At 35.4% G+C, this 26,247-nt stretch overlaps 2 protein-coding genes across 2 annotated transcripts in view; one reads left to right on the plus strand and one right to left on the minus strand.

Moving 5' to 3' along the window:
• LOC309481339 (tubulin alpha chain) overlaps positions 1–26,247 on the plus strand; it is a 267,267-nt gene that overhangs the window by 47,922 nt on the left and 193,098 nt on the right. The gene's annotated exons all lie outside the window — the stretch shown is intronic.
• On the minus strand, positions 4,861–9,185 carry hoxc13a (homeobox C13a). The gene is made up of 2 exons (XM_082144420.1): positions 8,011–9,185; positions 4,861–6,115 (listed from the first exon to the last, which is right to left on the minus strand). The coding sequence occupies exons 1-2, from the start codon at positions 8,672–8,674 to the stop codon at positions 5,859–5,861; spliced, it is 921 nt and encodes a 306-aa protein (XP_082000546.1). The 5' UTR covers positions 8,675–9,185; the 3' UTR covers positions 4,861–5,858.

Consider the following 26,247-nt stretch of genomic DNA (forward strand, 5'->3'; position numbering starts at 1 on the left):
TTTCTCTAAAATGTCAGGACTTTTTTGTTACTATAAATGTAATCACCAAATATGAAGCTATAGAGACATTTAGTCACTATACTTAGAGAAAACACTCATGCTACTTATTAGATTCAGTCGTGTCATTTTCTTAGTCTCTTCTAATCAGTTTTTAGTAGAAAAAAAATGTTTCATTATATCCACCCAAGAATAAAACAGAGTACAACAAGTTGTTCAAAGAGTAACTACTTCTCATACTGGGAATGAATGACATTTCAACAACTTAATGTAGTCAAAAAAATAAAATAAATAAATAAATTCAACCTGACTGTCTCAAATAATATCGCTTAGACGTCACAGTTAAAAGATTATATTTTCTTACCAGAAGGATGGCCAAAGTTGATATCTCCCAAAATCTCTGGAAAATGGCTAAAATAGTTGTTAGTTCAAGGTCAGTGTCTAGTGCACTGTCTGCGCCGCTGTGAGATTGCTGTCTTGGAATCTCTTTCCCGTCCAGACAGGGCCATAGCGTAAACAAAGGCCTTTTTATTGTCTTTGATTTTGGAAGACAGGTTGGCTTAGTGAAAGCCTTGCAGTAAATGTCCTCCGAGGCCAATTTCTTGAGGAAACAAAAACGGATACATTAAAATGGGAATTAAATGCAAAATTCCTGTTCTTAAATACTTGTTCTTAAATACTTTAACTCAATTTGGAGAAAGGATGAATGTTTGATGATATCATTCGGTATCCTAATAGACTTCAAAAATCTAATACTAATAATAACGCTAACTACAATAGTAAATTAAAATAATGACCATAACAATAAAAACACAGCTTTACAAAACAACGTAGAGAATTAAAGACGCAACTTCCATAAAAAGTGTGTATGATCACACACATTTGACTAATGCGTTTGCACGTTTGCATATATCTTTTTTTTTTTTTTTTAAATAACAGGTAGAATTGTTGATTAAATTAAGTAATTATAAATTGAGCTTAAACAAGACAATAGTAGCTAAAGTGATTAAACAGAAATCAGGATGTTCGTTGCAACACTTTACGGCGTTTAAAAATCGCAAACCTGACCTAAGTTTCTGTTTATATAGCCTATGTATATATATATTTATTTTTTTATTCTATATTCATTTATTATTTTGCTTTCATGGACTGTGCAGCTTGTAATATTCTAAGTTTATAAAATACAAATAGAAAAAAAACATGACAGATGCAAATCTGGTTCACATTGGAATAGATTCAATGCATCTTAAATATTATACATATCATATAATATACAGCATATATAAAATAATAAATATATATCATACACATACGGGAATTAAATCAGCCGCACTAACTAAGCAAGACTAGCTTCCTACTCTACAGTTTTCAAATAAACCTGGCGTTGTGTATTAGAAACATTGTTGGATATTTTAAGAATAGCTTTTGTTACTCTCGTGTAAGGCGCTTTGGATAAAAATTTCTGCTAAATGCATAAATGTAAAGGTCGATACAGTTTAATCAACACAACCCATTATCATACAATTCAATGTGTGTCCGGTATGCGTAGCAGGCCTTTTCGTAAACACTAGCAAATTCATCAAATATGCACTCCAAATATAGCCTACATATTACTAGTTTGTTAGCCACCTTCTTCTTAAATTAAACACACATACTCAGTAAGAGTACGTGTGCCAGACTTTAATGTAAAGACCTATGCAAAGCATGTGTCTTCGTGTTGAGTCTACACTGCTCACTTCCTGATATTTCCACCACACGCCACCAGAGGTTATCAGCCCCCTTTCTGCTCAACACTGATCTGTCTTCACATTCCAGCTGCTCAGTTTAGAACCGGCGAATAAAAGAAAACCCTACGTGAGCCCATATGTTTTGCTGAACAGGCCTTTTGCACGGAACATTTATAATTTGAGTAACATATCCCTTGAAACCATATAGTTGTGAAGAGAGTTTATTTATATATTTATTTTTCTCAAATTCGGTGTGAGTGCCTGCTTTAAAAATGGGTATGTATGCATTTAAAAATATATATAGCCTACATGTATACGTTATATTTATGTGTGTTTAAATAAATTTGAACAGTAATATAAGACAATGGGCATATAAGTGCAACATCGTTTATTGTTGAGTTTACAATTAATAAACCAAAGCAATGGTGAGAGTAAGAGCAATAATTCTAGATAGATCCATAACATAAATAATTAAATGATCCGATTTCTATATTAGAATAACACCTTTTGTTCTATGCAAAACCTGCAAGTGTTATTGTAATTCTAGTCAAAAAATACAACTCTTTCTATAATTTTTTAATAGCAAGAAATAGTGCCCAAAACCAACAGGTTTGAATATAGCCTGCAACTAATTATGAGAAATACAGTTGTTTGAGAGAGTTAATAATTTGTATTCTAACTTTAGAAATCCAACAATTTAATAAATTAATTTTCCTTTTTTTTTTTTTTGCTGAGAGCATTAATGATGAAATAATTACAATCGGCAATAAATTAAAGAAAACAAAATTGTAAAGCGTGCTGTGACGCTCACGTGAGTAGGAAGAAAATATATATTTCGAAAAAGTAATCTTTTGCTCCTATTGCTCATAATAGTTTGGCGTATTTTGAATAGGCCTTGCGCCTAACCAGACAGAAAATGGTAGCTTGACAGAACAAGTGCATCAATAAAAGACCACAAAATAAATTCATATCGTTCTATATTTATAAATGACCACCTCATTTCCATATTTAAAACACCAAGGCAATGCGCACATTCACTACAAATAAATAAACTAGCCGTACCTTTTGACGTGACCCTGTGGAGGATGCATCTCTCGATATTTGGGAAGAAGTACACATCATTCCTCGGCGCGCCTATGGATAACACAAGATGACATCTCTGAGCACTGTCTTTTGGAGACGTAAATGCACTACCTGCCTTCGTGGTCAATATAACCTACACCTCATGATGAGAGAATACAACCACTGGTGGTTTAAAACTTACACGGGAAAGGGATCGCGGAAGAGAAAAATGGTGTTAGTACAAAACGGGGGACTGAAAACGTACACAGTGTACATTTTCACAATGACAAGGATATTGGATAATCAGAGCATTTTCCTTTTTTATGTATTTATGGTATGTCATTAACTCTCGCCGTCTAGACAGGGAAATAACACCTTGTTTGCCCGAAAACAAACCACGGGCAGTGGTGTCCAGCCCCTCTGTTTATTATTCACAAGACTCTGTGATGTCAAGGTCAAAGCGACTGCATAGTCATGGTCAAGGGTAACGCGCGATCACGTGACGTTAAAACACACGGCTTAAGTATCATGCAGTTAACATTATATTTCTCTGTTTTCAAAGTAACCAACTTCAACAAAAAAAAAAAACCTAATTATGCTGATAGTTGACTGATGACAAGAAAGTTTTAGGCTACCAGTTACAGGGTGTGTGCTTCATACGTGCTAAGCGTTCGTAAGCAATTATTGACCAAATTACTTATTTTTCTTATAATGCTTCTTATATTTAAATAACTCATATATACATCTACTATATAACTCTGATATACATTTAATAGAATTCCTTATTTCTTAGAATTTTGACAAAAGGGAGTTAGCGACGCCTTGTAAAAAAAAAAGTAACTTTAAAAACAGATATTTGTATAAAAAAAATGTAACACTGTAAACATGTATATGATCACTACGTTATGACAACATATGTTTTTACATTGCTTTAACTCAAAATAAGTTAAGCAATTTTAATTTTGAAGTTATACAAGATTCAACTAATTTTTAAAGTCAATTTAATGTAATTTAGTTGCGACTTAATTTAAGAAATGACTTAAAAATCCAAGTTTATTTTACTTAAAAGTTTATGGCAGCAATTTTTGTTTTTACTGTGAATAGGATGTTGAAGCATTTAAATATGCGTTAACTATACACTGCCACCAGCATTACTTTTAAATGGCGTGTCATAACAAAAAGTATTTAAATGTACACATTTTACAGTGTTTCAGGCAGCTTTATTTACCAACTATTGAAAAATCAATATAATATTACTAAAATAATAATGTTATTTTAAAATTAAATAATTTTAAGCAATCAATGAATGTTGTACCTCCGACCATACCTTCAGAGCCGAACGGGATAGTCCTCATGAACCAGAACCAAACTGTGAAGAACAAACTTATCTGAATGTTGTCGTGACATTTCATTGAAGATGAGCCTTCTTTCACCTTTAATCTTCAAAATTAGTAAAACTGTAGTGCAATTATAGTCCGAGTAAGACATACGGACCCTTGTTTAAATTGAATGATATAATACTGAATATAATTATAGCGAATAATTGCATTATTAGCCCTGTAATAAAGTAAATAAACACTATGTCTAAATCGATACATGTAGCCTAAGTGTGTTGTTTGCTTTATGCATAAGGCATATAGTGGAAGCCCACAGCGCGAGCATTCTGATTCAAATGATATTCAGCACTGACTTTAGAGATTCATGTTTTTAAAATAGAAAATGTAAGAGTCAAAAGTTAACTAATCATACTAGACATTTTCCCAATGTTATTATCTTGTCGTGTCACTAACATCTATTAAGGTTGTGCATATTTCTTACGTATTTTAAGCAAGCCCGAGTCTCGTGTTGATTAATAAAATTCATTTTCGCAACGAAAATACAGACACTGCGCTTGTTCAACAACCCTCACCCTATACTGACACACAAACATTCAATCTAAGAGCTCATTTGAAAACTCTTACTAATGAAGAAAGACGGACAGGCATATGCATCTGAAGCGGCCATAAATGGGCCATGCACCGTTCCCATTGATAATGCATTGATTAACAACAAATATGTACTCAACAAATTCCATTGTCATTTTTATTTATGAAATATGTCTCAATTCATTACTTTAGGAATTGAACACCACAATACAGTTCACATACTGCACGAAAAGAGATACAGACAAGTTGTGTGAACAGCTCCAATGCTTTACGATACACATTTCTATATAAAAACAAAAAGGCTGTGCATTAATGTTTAATACTAAATGATTTTTAAAAGCTTACAATCATTCCAGTTGCATGGCAGAGTCATATCCTTCACTGCTAATAGGGACACATACAAATGATCTTGAAACATTCCTTTTTTTTCTTCTTTTTTTTTTTTACAGACCTGTCATACGCAAAATCGAAATTAAATAATAGAAGCATTAAACTGTACAGTTAATATTAGCAGCCATGGTTTACCCTCGGCATTAAAAAGCAATGTATCCCACAGTGAACCATTTAGCTTTTGAAGTCTCGTAGGCTCATTCTAGCAAAATCTTTTGTCATCTCCACGAAATACGGGTTCTATTCGTGACTCAGTTCAATATTTGCTATAGCCTTTTGAGAGTTTATACAAGTCTTGATTCATCCAAAGTGTCCGATTGTTTTTTGTTTTTCTCTCTTCTCGTGCGTGTTGAGCCCCTCGAGTGTTTTCTGCTGGTTGGCTTTGACGGACACATGAAGAGATGCAGAAGGGTCGCGTCTCCTTTCATTTTCAGATGCACGTAAACAATGTGTCTCTTTGATATTTGTGTAATTTTAAATATTTATTATTTATATATGTACATTCATAGAAAAGGACGAAGTTGAAATGTTTTTTTCTTTCTTTATTTTCACAGTTTTGTATCATATGCCCAAAAAGCCAAAGAGTGAGCGGTTATGGTACTGTGTGCATGTTTTAAATTAAATAAAGTGAAAGAAGACAGGTTAGGCTTGAGGCTGCCCGGATGTTCTTCATTCATGATTTCTGAACAGAGGTAAATATCAGACTTTCTGGACGGAAGGATATAAGCTGGCGGGAGAAAAAAGTACGAAACATGCATCAAGTATGCATGTGATTATTAGTCTTGGATTTACTGACAAACTTTTTCTCCTTCACTCTGCGGTTCTGAAACCAAATGGTAACTTGGCGTTCTGAGAGGTTGGTTGTCGCAGAGATGCGTCGTCTCTTGTCTTTGGTGATAAACTTGCTTGCTGCATACTCCTTTTCCAGTTCCTTCAGTTGTAGCTTGGTGTAGGGAACACGCTTTTTGCGCCCTCGCCGATAACTGCTGACTTCCGGCTGCAACGGAACAACATCTGAAAAACAAAAAGTGAATGGAAGCATTATTATACTAGTGGCACTGGTGAAATATTTGCTCAGTTTGACACCATGGGGAAACACTGAGTTATCTATTTAATAAAGTATTTCATTGTCGCGTCAAATGATTTAAATATCTGGGGCCAATGTCATAAATGAACACATAGGCATTTATGTTCCTATTGTGAGTTACTTTATCGAATCAAAAATAATATAAAAATTAATATTAGCTACTAATATATATATATATATATATATATATATATATATATATATATATATATATATATATATATATATATATATATAGTATACAGTAGGAAGGATATTTATTAGTCTGCGTCTACATAACGTTATGTAAGTTATGTAGCCTTTTTTTCCCCAGCATTGTTAATAGTTTTTTAACCAACATTGATAAACTGACAACAATAAATCTTTCTCAAGTAAAATTTGGATGGATGGGGTTTGTGGAAAGACCAAATCATCCTCAATGTTAAGTCTTTTCAAAATTGAGGGTTTATGACAGGTGCTTGCCTAACAAATAGGCTCAGTTACAATACAATATACTGTTATGTAAAATCACGTGTATTTTTATTATAATGCAACTACACTGACGCTCAGCAACATTCATTTCCCAAAATCACTACCTCACAGTGGCATAGTAAAGGTAAAATAAGGTGAAGGATATTATTGGCTCATCTGGCAGCTGAAGCACAGACACATTCAGATGTATTCTATGATTTTCTCTGTCATTACTCTGGTACAAAACATTTACACAAGACAGATGCATGTCAACTGCCCTTCTTTCAGAAACGTAATATTGTCTAACGGATTCAAACAGACTTTAACTGTAAAGAACTGTTTTGGACTATGTATTAAAACAGCATGAGCACACGAAGTACTGCATTAAAAAGCCTATTTTGTTATATCCTTTTTTTGTGTGGTTATTTTAAAATATATGCTACCTGTGTGTTACTGTGACGACCTTTGGGGGGAGGAGGGGGGGGGGGGGGGGGGGTGGTTGCTAAACGGGTCAGGGGCGTGTTGGTGGTGACAAGTATTCACTATAGCCACTATAATGCGACAGTAGCCTATATTGAGTTCTACCTACATAGTATTGGCATTTTGTAATTTTACTCCACAGCTAAAATCAATAACTTGACTACAGAACGGCAGCTGCTCTTAGAAGAAGAAAAAAAAATGCTGCTCCATGGAATTCGCTAAATGTCAATAACAGGTTGCGGGGCACCACTCCCGATCACTGCTGACAAAGATTTATATGCGTGGTACAAATAAGACCTTTTATTATCATATTATTATATTATTATACGGGAGGAGCAAAGGTAGGCAATATTGCCATACCCAAGTTCCGAATTGCGTGACTTTCCTGCCTTAAGAATCCTGTGACTCAATAATATCTGAGTTAATATATGACTATCCTCTGTAACCAGATACGTCACTCAGACATTGTAGCCTACTATTTTATGTGAGAGGGAGTAAATAAAACATATAGGCTATTCTAACTCAGTCTTACTTGTGTTTAGGATTTGCTAAAATTCTTGTTCTGGAAAGCCAATTGAGCATTTCCCAACTGTCACGTGTCAAAAATGAATAGAACAAAAATTGCACATTTGACAGCTTCATGCAGACTTTGTGGGTGCGCAATCGTAATGCATTATTTAGAGGTTTAAGTTCAAATCTCTTATCAACTGATGACTTTTATTCAAGCATATCGAAACATTTCATTAAGGTGAATACTCTGCATGTTCAGTTTACAGTTGAAAAAAAAAAAGTATAGCTATGTTATCATAACAGGAAGTCGTATTACCCCTGTTATGCATGTTCTTAGAATTTTTTTCATTTTGAATGGTTTCACAAGTGTGGTAAGACATACCTGGAAACGGAGATTTCCAAAGATGAGAAGACTGTGTTTGCTCCTTTGAACAGTACACCTGCCCATCCCAGCCATTCGACAGAGCCCAGTGTTGATAGCCCTCCATGGGGATCAATGCATCGTGACGTGGCTCGGGATGCGCGCTAATACTGGGAACCACCGACATGTCTAAATATCCTGGAACCGCCTGGTACGAGCTGGCAAAACTTGGGTAGAAAGCAAACTCTTTTGCCCTGCTGGAGAGCTCCTCCGTGGGCAAAGCGCTGCTCGTCTCGGCATATTTTTCTGCTGGATGGTATGAACATGGTTTCTGCTGCAAGTTCACGTTGTGCGAGTGAGATAATCTGCAACCGTAGTAAGGGTTTCCAAAGGGGTAGCCGTAACTCAGAGAGGCGCTAGATGACGTCTGAGGAGCGGGACACTGTCGCCCGGTTTCTGGGGAAGATATATCCGAGTACACGGATCCCTGGTGAGTCGCTATGGTGCCGGAATGCCGCCCCAGCGCGGGGTGTGAAATCAGTTCCCTGCAATGAGTCGCAGGGCAATTCCCGCTCAATCCTTCCATAATTTGGCTTTTATTTTGATTATTTTCATTCGGGCTTTTTTCATACACGTACATCAAGGTGTCCGCCCAGCGTGGATGCAGGACCAGCGAAGTCGTCATATCACGGGCTGCCGATGCTTTTTAAAAGTCGCCTACTCCAAGACTGATACCTCATTTCCAACTACATTTTACGCACGCGCATGCGCACGACTATATCCATGTGTCCAGTTCATTAAAGCGCAGGCACGTGATATGCTAACTAGCCCGAAGAGACTGGATTGTGGGTGGGAAGAATAATCCCTTTAAACAACTACTGGCTCACGTTTCACGCCTGGGTTCTAAGGTTTTCTGTGCCCAGGCATTGGCTAAGAGAGTTGGAGTCAGTCATTCTTAAAGGGGAAGGCTTCAAGCTAAGTGGAACGAAAACAACCTCAACATTTCTGCCGACAAACGTCTGGACACTTAGCAGTATGCACGGTTTCATTATTTATCCTCCTCCAGTATCAACATTCTGAAACGTCGCATATCTGTAACAACATATATATATACATACATGGGCTACATAAAAAAAAAAAAAAAGCATACATTATATTCTGTAAAACTCTTTATTTATGAATTAGAGTAGCAAATAAGCATACTGCACATGATTAAAGTCGTATTAATTCATATATTTGTCAGTTATATACGATCGTCATTAACCTGTATGAGCGGAATCGCCTAAGTTGCATTTTCAGAGAGGGAAAATACTTGGCGTTATTTACTATAGGCCACGTATGAATTAATCTTCTGTAAAATCATTTTTTAGAAACAAGTAAAAATAGATCAACAACACTATAACTAATAATAAAAATAAACAACCTGCAAAACAAAACAAACAAAACAAAAAACTGTCAGACAGAATCAAACACATTCTGCATTGAGGGAAAAGGGTATTTGTCATTTCGTATCATTTTCATTATGAAACTAATGGCCTGAGAGAATGTCTCATTTGCGAATTGTGTTTCATCACTGTGTATGTTTTTGTCGAACTTATAAAATGATTTGCCTAAAGTAGGCCTATATTAAGTTACACAATTGCACTTTTAATTATTTTCCATACCGTCCAACATTTAGGGCCGCAAGTTGATGTGTAGATGTGAATAAATGAACGACAATCAGCATAATATGCCTAAAAAAGTTTGAAATTAAAGTATGGATACATTTTTGCATTCTATAAATAATACCTTTCCCTCCCACTGACTTATGTTAAAAAATATTCACCGTCAGGATTACACAGTACACACACACTATACAAATAGATTTGCGTTTTCACAATATGGTAGTAATTTACTCTGTTATGCCTCATTTGAATTCTTATTTAAATACTAGATTGTAGAATACAACAGAATAGTTAATCAAATCCAGCTAGTTGTCATGCCAAGAATGAATGTATCGCCCCTGGATCAGAAGATTTTCTTCCGGTCTGATGTTGCACATTTACAATGCAACGTTTCAAGAGGAATGAATAAGAGTGCCATTCCCTGTTAAAACATTCCTCTGCTATTAGTTTCAAATGTGTAGCGACGAGGCAGAGAGAGGGAGAGAGAGAGAGGGAGAGACGGTCCTTGTGTATTACAGGTAATTTGAACAGTTTTTACCTTTTAGACAGTGTTGTGTTTTGTGCGTTAGATATAATGTTGATGAGTAAGTTCATTGACTACTCCTATCTGCAAAGAAATCCACCGCTGTCTTCACAGACTGAAGAATGGACAATTCTTACAAATGGCAGCTGCATGGAAGTCCAAGGTCAAGGTAAAAAACGCAGACAAACAAGGTCGTAATCAGAGTCTAGACAGACAAGAATGAACTTCACACTCGTATGCATGCAAACTCGCTGTAGTTTGAAAGGGTTTGAGATACAACTTGGGAAAACGGAAAAGAAACTAGCAAACAATCCGATGTAATTCCTACTTTTAAGTGTTTTTAAGTGCACCGGCAACTGTTAAACTGTTACGAGTAGGAAGACAAATACAACTAACAATGCAGAAATCCCCTTCCGGTGAATCTGCTTTCTTCCTCTCGTGTTTCTGTGAAGAGATCCTTTATATGACATGTTAATTATGGAGCTTCTATCTTATATTATCCAGATTTGTTGACATTCAATGAGCTTCGCTACAAGAACCATGTTTTTTTTTTTTACAAAACAGAACAATGTTTAGGCGAATGCAGTGACTTCTTTACATTTGCCTCCTCAAAGCAGCAAATTACGAATGTGGGAACAGAAAAATGTAAAAGGAAGAATCTGAATGCAAGAGATTTTGGTTGAACATTTGTTACCTTATTTTTTATATTTGATGTGAAGTTGCAATAGCGTGTGTAGTAGACTAATTTTCCCTGGATGACCTTTTTGATAATTTCTCTCTCAAGTTCATTTTGATCAATTTGCCACCAATTGCAATATCAGATTTCAGCTAAGTAGTTTTCAACAATCAAATCGTAGCTCGTGTACAATCTTAACTACCACCGTTATAACACATTTAAGACAACACACCTCTTCTTATAATAAAACAAAATCCCAAGTGACATGAAAAGTAATTCTATTCATCAATGAAAATACATTTCTATTATTTACAGCACAGCTGCAGATAAAATGTATTTACACGTTCGACTAATTTCAAATTCAACATCGCATTCCATACGGATCAACGTTTTGCTCCGATGTTATTGCTTCCTGTACAAGTTGAAAATATTATTTCAAAACACATAAATCTGTTTGAATAAAACAATTTGGAATAACTCAATATTAATTAATATATTTGAAATAGCAGTATATTATTTAAAAAGCTCTGTTGACTATTTGTGCTATTCCTGTCTGTTGATAGTCCGAAACATGCATTTTTAAAGCGACTTGTGTAGTTTACAACTACACATTAAAGGCATCCCCTCTCTAACACACCTATTAATAATTATGCGTATTGTAATCTCGGGCTTTGTATACTTCACTGTCCAGTTTTTTAAATTATTTTTAAATTATTTTTTATAAATGTTAAATCAGTATTCTTCACCCTCTCATTAAAATATTATGTACATTTTCATGGTTAAATATAAGACTCATATAGCTATATTACAGTTCCGTATTAGCAAGTATACAGTCAAATTAATGAGCATTGTTTGAATAGCAGTAAGAGCGCTAAAATGGCATAAAGGTTCCATCGAGTCTCAACACACGGCGCCTTTAAAACGGTGACCACAGTGTCAAACTGGAAGAGGATTTAGTGAGTGTCCCTGTGTCTGCTGAGAGTGAGTTTGTGTCTATGTAAACTAGCGCCTATGATTAAGCACCTTTCTTTCTTGCATTTTTTATTTGACTTACGCATTATTTCAAATGGCAAACGATTTATTCCAAACATTGCAAATTTGTTCCTTTTAATAACACTAATGCATTTTCAGTAGCCTAATTGTTTTGTCTTATTCACCAGAGATCTAGCATACAAGTTTGTTTTATACGTTTCCTTATGTGTGCATCTTGCACGTCTCTGCGTGTTACAGTTTGTCACTGACTGAAGTGCTTTCAATAGCATGATCTTGGACTCTGATGTTTTCACTTTTCTGTCGCAAAGAAATCACAGGTGTACACTGAAATATAACTCTTCATGCCCTTCATTCTCCTACTGAATTACCGTTGTAGTGCTTCAGGTTGCTTCTTAATCACAGGCCCACATACATATTATAATCAGAAAGCTTTATGATATCTGACTTTTTCATTATCACACTTTAAAGCCAAAAGGGACAGGGAGTGATGTTTAAAAAAAGAAGAAGAAAAAAAGTAAAGTTTAAAGACATTAGAAAGCTCAAGAAAATCATTGTCTGTGCAGTTCACATTTTAGATTAAGTTTGAAAACCAACTGTTCTAACATCTGACGTCACCAAACCAATGCATCTAAAGGCGACGCAGCGATCATTTACAAAATATTTTTTTATTTAATGACCATTGGAGAGAAATAGTCGATCGCGTGGCAACTTATTCTAATGAAATCTATTATGTATATAATGGTAAAAAGTAAAGTTTTAAGTAATATTGTTTTATTTACACTATAAAACTTTAGTCTAATTTCATTGCTCTGCTATGATGTATTAAATACCATACCAATCTATCAGCTACTGGCATAGTATAGTAGACCTGTCGTGCTCTCTTATCCATCTCTCTAACCACATTGTGCCCAAATCTTCATTCAGATTTATACACAACAGAAAACAAACAAAGAACGGAAAAGCATGGACATTTTAACAAATTTTCTGACATTTAAACATAGGCTATTATACTAGAGCTCAGACTTGAGTTGATCTGTATATTCATTCATGTAAAAATAATAGTTTAAAAGTTTTGGTTGTCAGAGGTAAAGACAAGGAAATCTGTCATTCAGGGATTTGGGAACAGCATTGTTGTGTCTGTGCGTCTTACGTTGTCATGGAGTGGGTGAAAGATCGATTGCAACATCAGTTAAAGCTCGCTAGCCACAGCCCTATTAAAAGGTGGCTTCTATTCTGGTTTCTAATGCATACAGAGACCATCCGAATATTCACGTTCTGTAGTTTAGTCAGACAAAAATTACATTATGATGGGTAATTCATACATTACAAATCAGATTCATTCACTCTTTAAAATAAAGTGTTTTCTAAAATTGATATAGGCCTATAACATCTAAACATTATTTTTCCGCCCTTTTTAAATTATTTAATAAAAACTTGTCAGATTGCAAAGACGTGAGTTAAAAAGTACGTACCTTCTCTACAATACCTTATCTACAAGTAAAATCGATGCAGATAACGTTACGCTGGTTCAAACATGGCAGATTTTCTTTATTAACCAAGAAAGAATGAATTTCCCACCAAAATACTCAATGTTTACATAAGACAGTAGCTATATGTATTTTGAACAAATGTCTTCAAAAACGCAAATGCAACCTGTACAATGTGCCAAAAGCACTGCATCAAAAAATGTAATGTGCTCAAGGCGCTTAAAAGCTACACCTTTGCCTCTGCATGCACATTCTTGCGGGCCTGCTGCAGGCCTGGTTCAGGAATTGATTCTCCTATGAAAAAAAAAAAAAAAAAAACCTCCTGCAGAGTGCAGTGCCAACGTTCATGAATATGTATCAATATGTCACTGCAGTGCCACAGTGCTCCTATAGTATACCACTATACCAATAGCATTCAATTTAAAGTTTAATCTAAAAAAAGAACAGTAGGCTATGAGTAGGGAGTATTACAAAATTAGTCGTTCGAAACAAAACATCTCAAACGCTGTTTCGTAATGACCTTCTTTCTTATTCCAGAAAGCAATAGCGTCCCCCTGAAGGAACAAATCTGTATTAAATCTCGCATAGTTCAGCAGAATATGACTAGGCCTGCGTCGATTCAGCCTCGGTGCAATGCGGTAAAATGTGTGGCTTATATGAAGAACACCATGAGCAAGTGAGATGACAAATTAAATCTGTGGTCAGGCATAATGAGAAATGGTTAGAAATGGGAAGGGAATATAGGCCTACACACGAATATCTTCATTTTAAACAGAAGTGCACGATGATATTTCTTTGTTATACATCACCAATTATGTATCACATATCACTATAGGTTACACTGAACTGAGAATGCAAAATCTTATCAAAACCAGAAAAACACACGAAAAAACTGATTATGTAGACTGTGGACTCGTAGCATGTTTTCTGTTTTGCCGATTCATTTATGTCGGTGTAGCAAAACTGGGAACAACATTAAAATCCAAAAGCGCTGACTCAGAGGATCTCGAGCACGTTTTGACAACTCGTACTCGTGTAGCTTCGGAATTTCTGCGTTACTCATTTTACCATGTTAAGTCCTTTAGATTCAGAGGGCTGCATTACAATGGCAACTAAAAGTCCGTTTGTCAGAGCGTCTCACAAAATGTCTCCCCCACTTTCAGGCACGTCTAGTCGGAAGTCCAAGTTCAAGTTAAAGGAGGCGGTCAGTTCCTCTGCAGACATGTTAATTGCGACAGCATGTAAGTGCAACTTTCTCGGTTTCTGACATCTTTTCTTTAAAGATATGGTTAAGATAGTCAAATAGAGTTTTTTTCCCCCTCCATGTAGGACCAACGGAATATAGCTATAGGCTACCATTGGGATCCAGAATGCCCATGCAGTGGGATATGAAAATGAACCTGGAATATGAGCTAGAATATGGATAAATTTCATTATAAGATCATTTTTTATCGGTTTTGTGGTCATTTGTAGCTTGAATAAGAAGGGGGGGGGGGGGGGGGGGGAGAAAAAAAAATCTGTATAGGCCAAGTAACGCTGCGAGCTATTGCTTTATGCGTTTTTAAATATAGGCTATTATTTCAGAATATTTTATCCTCAAGAGAAAAAAAAACCCCAGCAAAACACTGTAACCGACAAACACAAATTTACTTCAAGTTCTTATACTTTTTCTTTATATTATACTGTATACAATAGTAGCTGCTATACGCATATCACACATATGCTAATCTACTAATATGGAATGAGTTAAGAAATATGGTTAAAAAAATAGACGTTTGTCATGGCTCGTTGTTTTTCACCAGGAAAAAGTAACAGAAGTTTGTTTAGGCTACTAAAAATGCAACAAATATGTTCAGCTTTATTTTAAACGACCAAAGCGAGTCCATATTGCGGTTTAAACACGGAGGATGAATAGTCTCTTTTCAACAAAATTCAACAATTAATTAGAACAGCTGCGAGTTATTTTACGTTTCACTGTGTTTTTTTCTCCCGTAGCAACAGCTACAAACAGCAAAAGAGCTTGCATTTCCACAATAACTTGCTACAATTAACATCAGTTATTTCGTGTTATATTTCACAGGCGTTCAGTCATCATTGAAAAAAAAAAAAAAAATCCTTTTTGATTTACAAAACGTTATAACGTTAAAATAACTACCTAAAGATAAGAACCTATAGTCTGAAAATCTCATTAAACACAGTTTTGCTGTTCATCTAAAATATGCCATCTATTTGCATGCGATGATATAGCCTACGTAGTGCTGTTGAGTGCGTACGTTTTCACACAACCTTTCTCTACTAAATGTATAACCCCCTTGCAGAATTTAAATAAATATAAAAAATAGCACGTTATTTTTAGAGCTACATAAGGTGCGCTCTCAAAAATAAAGTTTCTTTATTGGCATCGATGCTTTCATGAAGAACCTTTCCACAAAAGGTTGTTTAGATTATTAAATTGTACTTCATATAAAAAAGAAAATGGTTATTTTAAGAACTGATCACTGAAAGGTTTTCTGGAAAACCAAAAAATGATTCTTCTATGGCATTATGGCGAAACTCGGTTTTTGTAACCTTTACTTTTAAGAGTGTATGGCCTACATAAGACATATTTCCCACAAGACAAATTTTACACCGATCATCCTGAACAAACGTTTAATATTGGTTTCTAATATGAATGTATGCACCTTTTATAGTTGAGTATGAGTCCCTCAGTTGTCCTAAGTGTGAAAAGCTGGATCTCAGCCACTGTTGGGAAGAGTTCAAATGTACAGAAAATACTGGAAAACCAACGTAATGTGCAGTACATAGAGGATTTCTCTAAAGAAGTGGGCAGCTTCACTACTCAAAAAAAAAAAAAAAAAAAAACATTATCACAAGACATCATCGAGGAAACGAAGGGATGTGTGTAAATTCACATTTTGTTATTGTTATTATAGTACATGTGAATATATGTTGTGCAATAGCTTCATCTGTGCAGTTCTAAAAAAATAAATAAAAAAGATCCCTCTTTATTATACACTCCATGTGAGTGGTATGTGTGTACAGACGTGCAAAGAGCTGAACGATGGAATGTTAAAAACATTGTTGAGAACAAAAATATGGCATATTCTGACAGTGCTGAAAATCTCTGGAAAAACAGCCCAAAAATAATTTGTTATTCAGTTATATCTCAGATTTACAATTATCCATATGACGCATCAGAGAGTCCAGGAAAGTATGTGGACACATAATGAAAAGTGGTGGTCATTCTGGCCTCCAATTCATCACTGGACACAATTATTTTCGCTATAGAAGTCCAGCTTCCATTCTACCATTGTATCATTTTTGATATTCTCATGGTTTGACGCGCAACTTAATTCTTTGTATTCCTTTTCTATATTTTAAGAATCTGTACAGTTAATTCTAACTTTAAGGACAAGGAATTGTTGAATACAAAATAGAGGTTTTTAATACTCAGAAACGCTGGGTTACACAACATATTATTTGAAGATGCTAACTGCATCAAACCCGTTCAGAATTCATCCTTTCACACTGTGCGACCACCTCTGACATAAGTAGCCTAGATATTATCTATCCTAGATTTTGTAACATATTTTTGTTACTTTATAGTTAGTACATGTAAACTATAAAGGGAAACGAAATTGGATGGTTTGTTAGGCTATTGTTATTATTCACCGCTGTAATGAAGTGTACGCTTGAATAGTCCTTCGAACTAGGTTTAAAACATGTAGCCTACCTCAGGAAAAAAATGACGCACAAATAGCTTCTGAAATCACCATAAAAATACGGACAAAAGTTGCTTTAATAGTCTTATTATAGGCAAATTAATCCAAACAGACAATTTGTTCTCCCTCTGCATTTTACATCGTTTAACAAAACATGCTGAAGGTCAAGGCACAAGTATTGCCAACAAAAGCATGAACAACGTCCTTGAGTATTTGCATTTGACTTGAAGTATAATTTAAGTGATCTTCAAGATACGTACAGAAGTAAAATGACTTTTCTCAATCTAAAAAAGTAAATGATATAATTTGCACTAGGAAATACTAAAACAAGTTACTTGCCGTTTTCACGACCTTATGATGAATTATATGTCTGAACATATTCCATCCACATAAAAACAAATCTACAGTTATTCTTAAGGAAGAGGCGGCAATCAAATCCCTGGCATAAATGTATAACTTTGAGCACTAATGAGCAATTTGTAAAATGCAGCTCTTAGGACATCTAAATTGGTGTACGAAATGAAAATAAAGTTAAAATCGCACTATAACACTACAATTATAACACATTTTAAACTATGACATCAGACAGAAATAGCCAGTAATTCGCACGCACAACACTAGTTTCCACTTGTTTATGCAAGGACAAACGACGCATTTAGAAAAAAATAGCATTTTTGATCAATTAAAAATTACAGTCGGTTATTATATTAAATGTTTGTATTACATACAAAATCGAAAAGCACTTTCACAATCGATTCATATTCGGCTGGACAGGGACAACAAGTAAAGTTCAAGTTCAAAGTCTCTCACAGCAGACAGCCAAGGAGAACGCGCAAGGAGACCCCTTCACCTCTAACAAAATAAATCACAGTATGAATGCACAACTTGTGTCTTGAAGTTTTAAAACACGCTTCTAAGTGCAATATTGTTTTCTTAAACTCTAGTAGTTCAGTTGATACATTAGAATTCCATTCATATAGATAAACATGTTTAAAATACGCGGTTGCAATTTAAACAATATTTACAAAAAACGTTCAGTCACGTTCAGTGGGGCATTAGACACATTTCTTTCACCGTTCGTCTTGATCCAAACAACAACTTTGGACCGTTCCTGCGTTTGATTACGTGCAACATTGGATGTGTTATTTTTGGCCCATGCTACCTAAGAACTGCAGATTCACAAACCAAATAACGGTCTAGGGTTAAACTTAAAACAGTAAGTGATACTCATCACCTCTCCAAGTTTAACAACATTTTATCATTCAAAATTCAGTGTTTAAGTGTTCCCCATTTTCTCATTTATAACCAATATTTTCAAACGTTATAGGTCTTGTAAAAACATATCTCAATAAAAAGTGTAGGCTACTTATTTTCTTTTGTTTCCTTGCATTAGATTCGATTTCAGCATAAAGAGACCAGAACAATTTGGAAGTTAGTTCAAAAACTTTACACTTTAGTGATAATCTGGGGAGCCACGAACGTGAAAAAGTCGTGGCTAAATTCGACAAATTTTTCAAATAAAATTAGAAATAAAATAAATAACTTAAACATTTTTAACCCATCATCTTGCTAAACAAAATTATTCATGATTATCCATCCAATTCGGCCAGTCCACTAAAGGTCTTCTGAATAAACTTCGCTAAACAGCAATAATAAAATAAAGTTTGCTTATAGAGACAAGTTTGATAAATTTGCCTCCGAGAACATTCAAAGTGTTTCTTGAATATTTCGACAAAACGAGAATTCGCATTCGCAAATGAGAACCTGTTACAAATATTTGAAATTATTTTAAATGATGGAACCTAATCACATGCATAAACATATCTTGATAATATTAAGTTTGGAGCTATACAAAGGCGTGGAACGGTCATCAGATAAAGCCATTCTACCCTGAGTTACAAATAAACATTTTAACTATGCTTAAATGTGTGTGCTTCCAGCACTCCGATTGGTTTTATTGATTTAATTGGTATGTTTAAAGACCTATTCTTGTTTGGATAAAAGTTGTTTTTCTCAGTCAAGCCGTCCATAAATGCAAAGTAAATACAAACCAAATGTAATTTGAAATTAAAGCTTTTTTATTAACATATCCAGAGTGGTTATGGGGCATTGAAAAACCGCATTTTGCAACATTTCATCCTGCGTGGGATTTTATGAAGAGCCCTGCAGAAGTGAGGAGCTGTGATTTTTAAATTCGCCTATATCAACAGAGCGCGCACTCGGGGTCCTTAATTAATCCTGTTCTTAATTAGATAATTAACGCATCCTGCTGCCGTAAAATAATATGCATGAGTGAGATATTAAATGCTTGAAAGGCTTAACATGACTGTCGACGGCAATAATGTACAGTCTCTGAACGCTGGACAATATAATGCAGCCTACGTGACTTACAGTCATTGCAAGAGCTCGGATGCTATTGTAGAAGCACGTGATGGTCTGCAAAGTATAGTAGACACCCAGAGGATGGAGACGAATCAAACACATTCTTTTAAACGTTCATGTTACTTGGCAAAACGTATTGCAAATCGGCCTCATTATATTATAAGAAGGCTTGCAGATTAAAGATGTGAAATGTTTTGGTATGTCCCAGTTCCTTATTTGCCTCAACTATGTGGCATACTGGACGACTTTCAGAGAAAAAATTTGAGTACTACAATTTTTTCCAAACATTTTTTCCTCACTCATATGCTTCACCACTAAATACTGACATGACAGTGAATGTAAGTGAACACTTCATAAGAGATGGAGCTGCAGGGCTCAGTGAAGGTTCATTGTGGTCAGCAATAAAATCAGAGAATCAGCTGGTGGGGCATGTGTATGTGTGTTAGTGTTTGTTGGATGAAACTCCACAACACAGACATCTTGCAGTGATCTTAGGTCACGGGTGTTCAAGATCATTGTTGATTCGGACATGAAGCAGTCTGAATGACTAGATGAGAGAGAACCACAGGAAGATGTGCCATGAGCAATGGTTTACATGATGGTCATTAATATGGTCATTAATATATACTTTTAGCAAGCTACACCAGTTATACATAGTTTGGGGTGGAAGGGGGCGATGGGTGCAAAATGAATGGACACCATCAGTTTAAAAGAATGGTCATCAAAATGTGACTTTGTGCTGAAACACCCAGTGGACAGCTTTCATCTCTCTTGTAATTTCTAACAAATCGCCAGTTTAATAATAAATGCTTATTTATTGGATACCTATATCAAGCCAGTGTTCAGCCATCACATATGAATGAAGATGCGTAACTAAGAACCTTCAAACAGAAAATCATTTTTGAATCAATAAAAATCAGGATAAATTACATTTCTTTCACTTAATTCAAATGGGTTGTCATCCCCAAACCCCTAAAATTTGAAGACTGCACTAGAATCGCACTATTTTTAATAGTGATAATTATTCAAAACATTCGTCAAACATTTGCACAAAAAAAGAAAAAGAAAAGAAAGTAATAAAGCTTGAGTAGAAAGCTTGCACTTTTGTACGGTATTGGTTTGACTACGCTAAACTTATGATAATCAGTCTGGGCAAAGTCAAAGTACAAAAAAACCCACACTGTAAAAAAATTATATGATCAATAAGTTATGACAAAATATGTTTTTACATTGTTTTAACTTATCAAAATAAGTTAAGCAATTTTTCTACTTTTTATAAGTTTTACAAGATTCAACAATTTTTTTGAGTCAGTTTAATGTAATTTAAGTTGAAATGACTTAAACATCCAAGTTGATTGTAATTAATAATTAAAGGCAGCAACTGCAGTATAATAGTGTAATAACTTCTTTTGTGAGAATTTGCCTTTTCTAAGCAGTAAAATAGTTCCAATAACGCTATTGTCCATATTATTGTGGCTCTTTACCAGTGTATTTTACTTTATTGTGATGGATGGTTTTGACATGGAATATATTATAATGAAAATAAAAGTATTTTTAAATGCTTTGCAACATTATAGGATCAAGGCACCATGAATGTTGGATTGCAAAGTGTGATAACCTGGGTTGTGTTTCCCAAAAGGATCCTTACGTAGAATTGTTTTTTGTAAATTGCGACCATAGTTGGCTTTGGGAAACGCACCCCTGGTTGGTAGTGCACAAGAAGGTTCATCATAAATCATTAACATTCCTATTCACTTCACTTGCTCACGGAACCACAGAAGTTCCTGAGGTGTAAATGCTATGAGACTAAACACTTTGAGCTGCAAGAAAATTGTCATATATATATATATATTTTTTTTTTATATATAATAAAAAAAAGTTTTAATTTTGTTTTTAGAAAATTGATACCATTGATCAGGCAAACTCATTGCTATTGTCATTGTTTAAATTAATGTTGCAGTGTCAGGTAGGGTGGATGCTCAAACAAACCAATGTTTGGATAGGGCTACAGAGTCACAACGTTTGTACTTTGAAGGCAGAAATGCATTACTTATTGTTCACTTTGTATTTTGAGATAGGAGAACATATATATTTAAAAAACTTAAAAATACACTCTTCAGTTAAGGAAATGAGCAACTCATGCAATCATGTTAATATTAACCACACATTTACATTGTTATGAAAAATTTGTATACATTTACAAATAAAGAATCAACACCGCAGCAAATGCTGAAGAGGACTGCTGTGATAAAAAGTTGAATATACAGTTTTCAGCTCCAAACTTCAACCTCTACTTCCATGTTCATAATAAAAATAATAAAATAAGAATAATGCATCAATGCATGATATCTCAGTGCCATGGCTGTACAAGCCTTTGGTCAAGCAATTTTGCTTCAGGTGATCCTGGAGCTGAACTGTCAAAAACTTAAAATATGGGAAGATGGTATACATTAATAAGATCTATTTCATTCTTTATTTCTAGCAACATAATGAGCAATAAATAATTATTTAGTGTACAAAATGTGATCTCATAATGAAATAGTCTATGATTATATCTAAGTGGTCCATGTGGAACAGGGAGGCATTCGCATTTTGGTCGCAAGCACCCTTTTTTCTGATAGTAGCTTGACTGTGAAGCGATCATTTTTAATGGCATTGTATTAATGCACCTTACTAGCAATTTTATAGGATTTATATTTTTATAGGTATTTTATATCTATAAAAAGCAAGATAAATGACCAGGGAACACAATAAAAGTCCCTTTAAACAAAAAGTGTGATAACCAAACAGCTTTTACAGAGGTTCTTGGCATCAGTGCATACAGAAATGTATCACAAAGAAACACAAAGTAATAATACACTTTTAATGTGCGCCTCAAAATGGTGACAAAGATACAAGACTCCATCTGCCAAAAAATCTGTCTCTCAAATGCCAATTTTGTTGATTTCTATGATTCTTTCCTAGTGACATGCACTTGAAATTAGAGCTAGAAATTAGATTTCATGCAATGATGAAGTTTACAAGTATTCAATTGCTCCACAAGCCTCTATACAAACTAGATTACTATTCATTTGCATGATAATAGATAAAGGTGGTCTAGTTATGATGACATGTCAGCTAAGAATCAATATCCTGTTGTAAAGAAAACAAAAAGACCATATGTAAAACAACAACAACAACAAAAACAAAAACCCAACAACTCTGTTACTATGGCTTTTATAGAGTATCCAAACAATACCTTTTTTCAGTTTGTAGAGCACCTGAATCAAAACAGCACCGATTCTTCTTGTCAACCACCAAGGCTGCATTCCAGTTCAAAATTATCATGCCCTTCACTCGCTAATTTCCCTCCGTCTCGTTCACTCGGATGTAAGTCATTGCTTACGTTGCATGAGTGCCCACTACTGGCGGAACCTTTGCAATAAGCTGAATTGAACCCTTCATCACTTTGAATCCACTATGGGGTTGATTTATTATTTATTTATTTTTCCTTGCGAAATTGTTTAATGCAGCATTCTATATGTATATAGGTGTGTTTGAGTTGTTTAATTTAAAATAAAAATCGAGGGAGCGAGGGTCTGTACATATAAACTTCCCTCGTCACTTCACGAATTGGAACGCACTTCAAAATGGCGGCAGGGATTCCCCCGAGGGGAAGTGCTTAGGGAAGCTCGCAAATGCGTGTCTAAAAGTGGACTGGAACGCAGCCCAAGTTCTGTGTCAAAATTCTGTAATCAAGTCTAACATCACTCTGTAAAATACTATTCCGAATTGCACCATTTGTCCTTCATATAAATAATAAATCATAGGCTAAGCAAAAATCAGTGGATGACTTCAACCCTCCAATGCTGTTTATAAGGTACAACACCAAATATATGGATATGAACCTTGAAAACACACTTATGGCTCGTTTCCACTGAGCGGAACGGTACGGTACGGTACGGTACGGTACAGTACAGTAAGATTCGGGACGGTAAACCCTGATCCGGCTTGCGTTTCCACCGCCAACAACAGTTACCCTTACTTGATAGGCGTGGTGTAGCCTTTGCCGGAAAGAAGCCATCTACGTCATTTTCGCGCGAAGAAGAAAGCGACATAGTAAACAACAATGGATGATAGACAGCAGATCTTGTTCTTGCTTATCGTTTTTCAATACCAAGTACGCAAAGTTCGGACTTGCCAATTCCGACTCAGGAGAACGACTCCCGACTCGCGAGTCCAACATGATCTCGACTAATTCGTAAGAATTCGTACGAGTGATAAAAAAGGTGGCTAATTCGTATGAATTCGTACGACTGTGCACTGTAAAAAATTTCTAACCCACCCAAACCAAAAATTTCAAGTGACCGATAACATCTAAATTTTTCAATTGGCCCAAGTGAAATTCTTGTTGCAATAGTCTGTTAACATTGGCTCAATGAGAAATAATACGTCAGACTAATTGAAAAATGTAGATGTTATCGGTCAGTTGAAATTTTTGACTTGGGGAAGTAATTTTTTTTTACAGTGTGGTTTGTACGATTTGTCTAAACCCACGTGATGGGTAGGTTTAGGGGCGGGGTCAGGGGTATGTCATTCGTATGAATTCATACGAATTGGGCAATTCGTCAAATATGTACGATTTACCAAGAATCGTACTAATTCGTACGAGTGAGGTCGTATGGAATCGTACGAATTAGCCACCTCGTAGAATTCGTACGAATTGATTCTGCAAATGGAACAGCGCGTTCTTGAAAACGTCACTCAGCTCGCTCTGCTACTCCGGTTATCTCTTTATGTATATTTTAGAAAACAATAACTAAATATGTTATAAAACACCACTCTGTCTATTTTCGTTTTCATTTAAAGAAATCTTAAACATTATAGCCACACAAATGTGGTTCAGGCAACTCGTATTGATTATATTCACTGCATGTAGGCCTAACGTCAGCCTTTTTATTACAAAATGAAATATAAAACACAACCCTGCCACATTTCGTTAAAATTTGAAAAATATTAAACTTATTAATATGGTTCAGGCATTATGTGCATTTGTACTCTGATCATCTTCACTGTAATAAAATTAAAAATGACAAAACGTACCCTGACTCTTTTTATTAAATTTCAGTTTTATCAGTAATAGCCATTATAAAAGTATAAGTGAAAGGTAGCCTACAAGAAGCTATACAATAAGAAATAAAGCAAATAATTCAGTCAAACATACAAGGTCAGCGCTCTAGTCTGTTACAACGGTAAAGTTAAATAGCCTAAATATAAAGTTATGAAATTTCACTTAGCCCTCAGCCAAAACGATTGGCCAGGGAACAAATTATAGATTCACGAGACCAAAGATCGCCCGTTAGATATACACAAGATGAATTATATGTTTAACCACTACAGAGACGTCAGAGTCGGCGGCAAACGTCAGAAGGACTAGCCGAGGAAAGGCTGGTCCAGGCGAGGTACATGAGCGCAGAGCGCCCGGTGATTGCCTGGAATGGATCTCACAACCTGGATCAAATTTTCATACATCTTTATAAATAAACCACAGATTTGAGCTTTAAACAACTACATTCTCGCCTGAAAAACTCTTAAAACTACATTTCGTGTCACAACAACTTAGTATTATTGTATTTCAACTGTATATTAAAATATGGCGCCTCTTTTGACATAATTCCCCTTGTAGCACGCGCAAGTGACGATTCTCTGTCAACCAATCAACGTTCTGCGGTGAGTCTAGCTCCACTTTTTAGTACCGTACCACTGTGCTACCACAACGGAAGGGTACGGTTCGGCGTTTTGGTACCATTCACAACTTTTGACAGTGGAAACGGAAATAATTGCGTACTGAACGTAGGCTACCGCTCGGTGGAAACGAGCCATTATAGTCCTTGTCACATCAAAGACTGTACAGTGGACAGATAATGATAATGCCACAATGTACAATAATTTCTGTGCTTCTGTTAGAAAATGCATTGAGATTAAAGCTACATTTAATGTCATTAAACATGTGAGATGGAGAAAGTGAAAATCATTGTGAGATGGAGAAAGTGAAAATCATTATGCAGCACGTTTGAGCTTCGGCAAGAACCAATGAGGTTCATTGCATGTTACACAGCATGTTTGAGCTTCTGCCAGAACAAGTGAGGTTCATGCTCTAATCTATGCAGCATGATTGAGCTTCTGCAAGAACCAATGAGGTTCATTCTCGTGTTACGCAGCACGTTTGAGCTTCAGCAAGAACCAATGAGGTTCATTCCCGTTTTACGCAGCACATTTGAGCTTGCAAGAACCAATGAGGTTCATTCTCGTGATATGTAGCAGGTTTGAGCTTCTGCAAGAACCAATGAGGTTCATTCTCGTGTACGTTTGAGCTTCCACAAGAACCAATGAGGTTCATTCTCATGTGTTATGCAGCACTTTTGAGCTTTCCGCAAGAACCAATGACGTTCATTCTCATGCGTTACACAACACGTTTGAGCTTCCTCCAAAGAGGTTTGTTCTCCCACATCAAGCAGGTTCGGTTGAGCTTCTGTTTATGTTCCCTGATCAATGTTTATATGTGAATAAAAGCCTAAATTTAATCAGTTTATCATATAAAGCGATCGAGTCTCTTTAGAAAATTGACTAAACCACTTTGATTCGCTTCGATAAACTTTTTGAAGTGTCAAAGTGGTAGTTGCGTATCTGTCAATGGAGTGACAGAAATCTCTCAGATTTCATAAAAAATATCTTCATTTGAGTTCCGAAAATGAATGAAAGTCTTACGAGTTTGGGATGACATAAGGTTGAGTAAATGATGACAGATTTTACATTTTTGGGTGAACTAACC

Source organism: Leuciscus leuciscus (genome assembly GCF_965113295.1).
Source record: "Leuciscus leuciscus genome assembly, chromosome: 18".
NCBI classification, from domain to species: domain Eukaryota; kingdom Metazoa; phylum Chordata; class Actinopteri; order Cypriniformes; family Leuciscidae; genus Leuciscus; species Leuciscus leuciscus.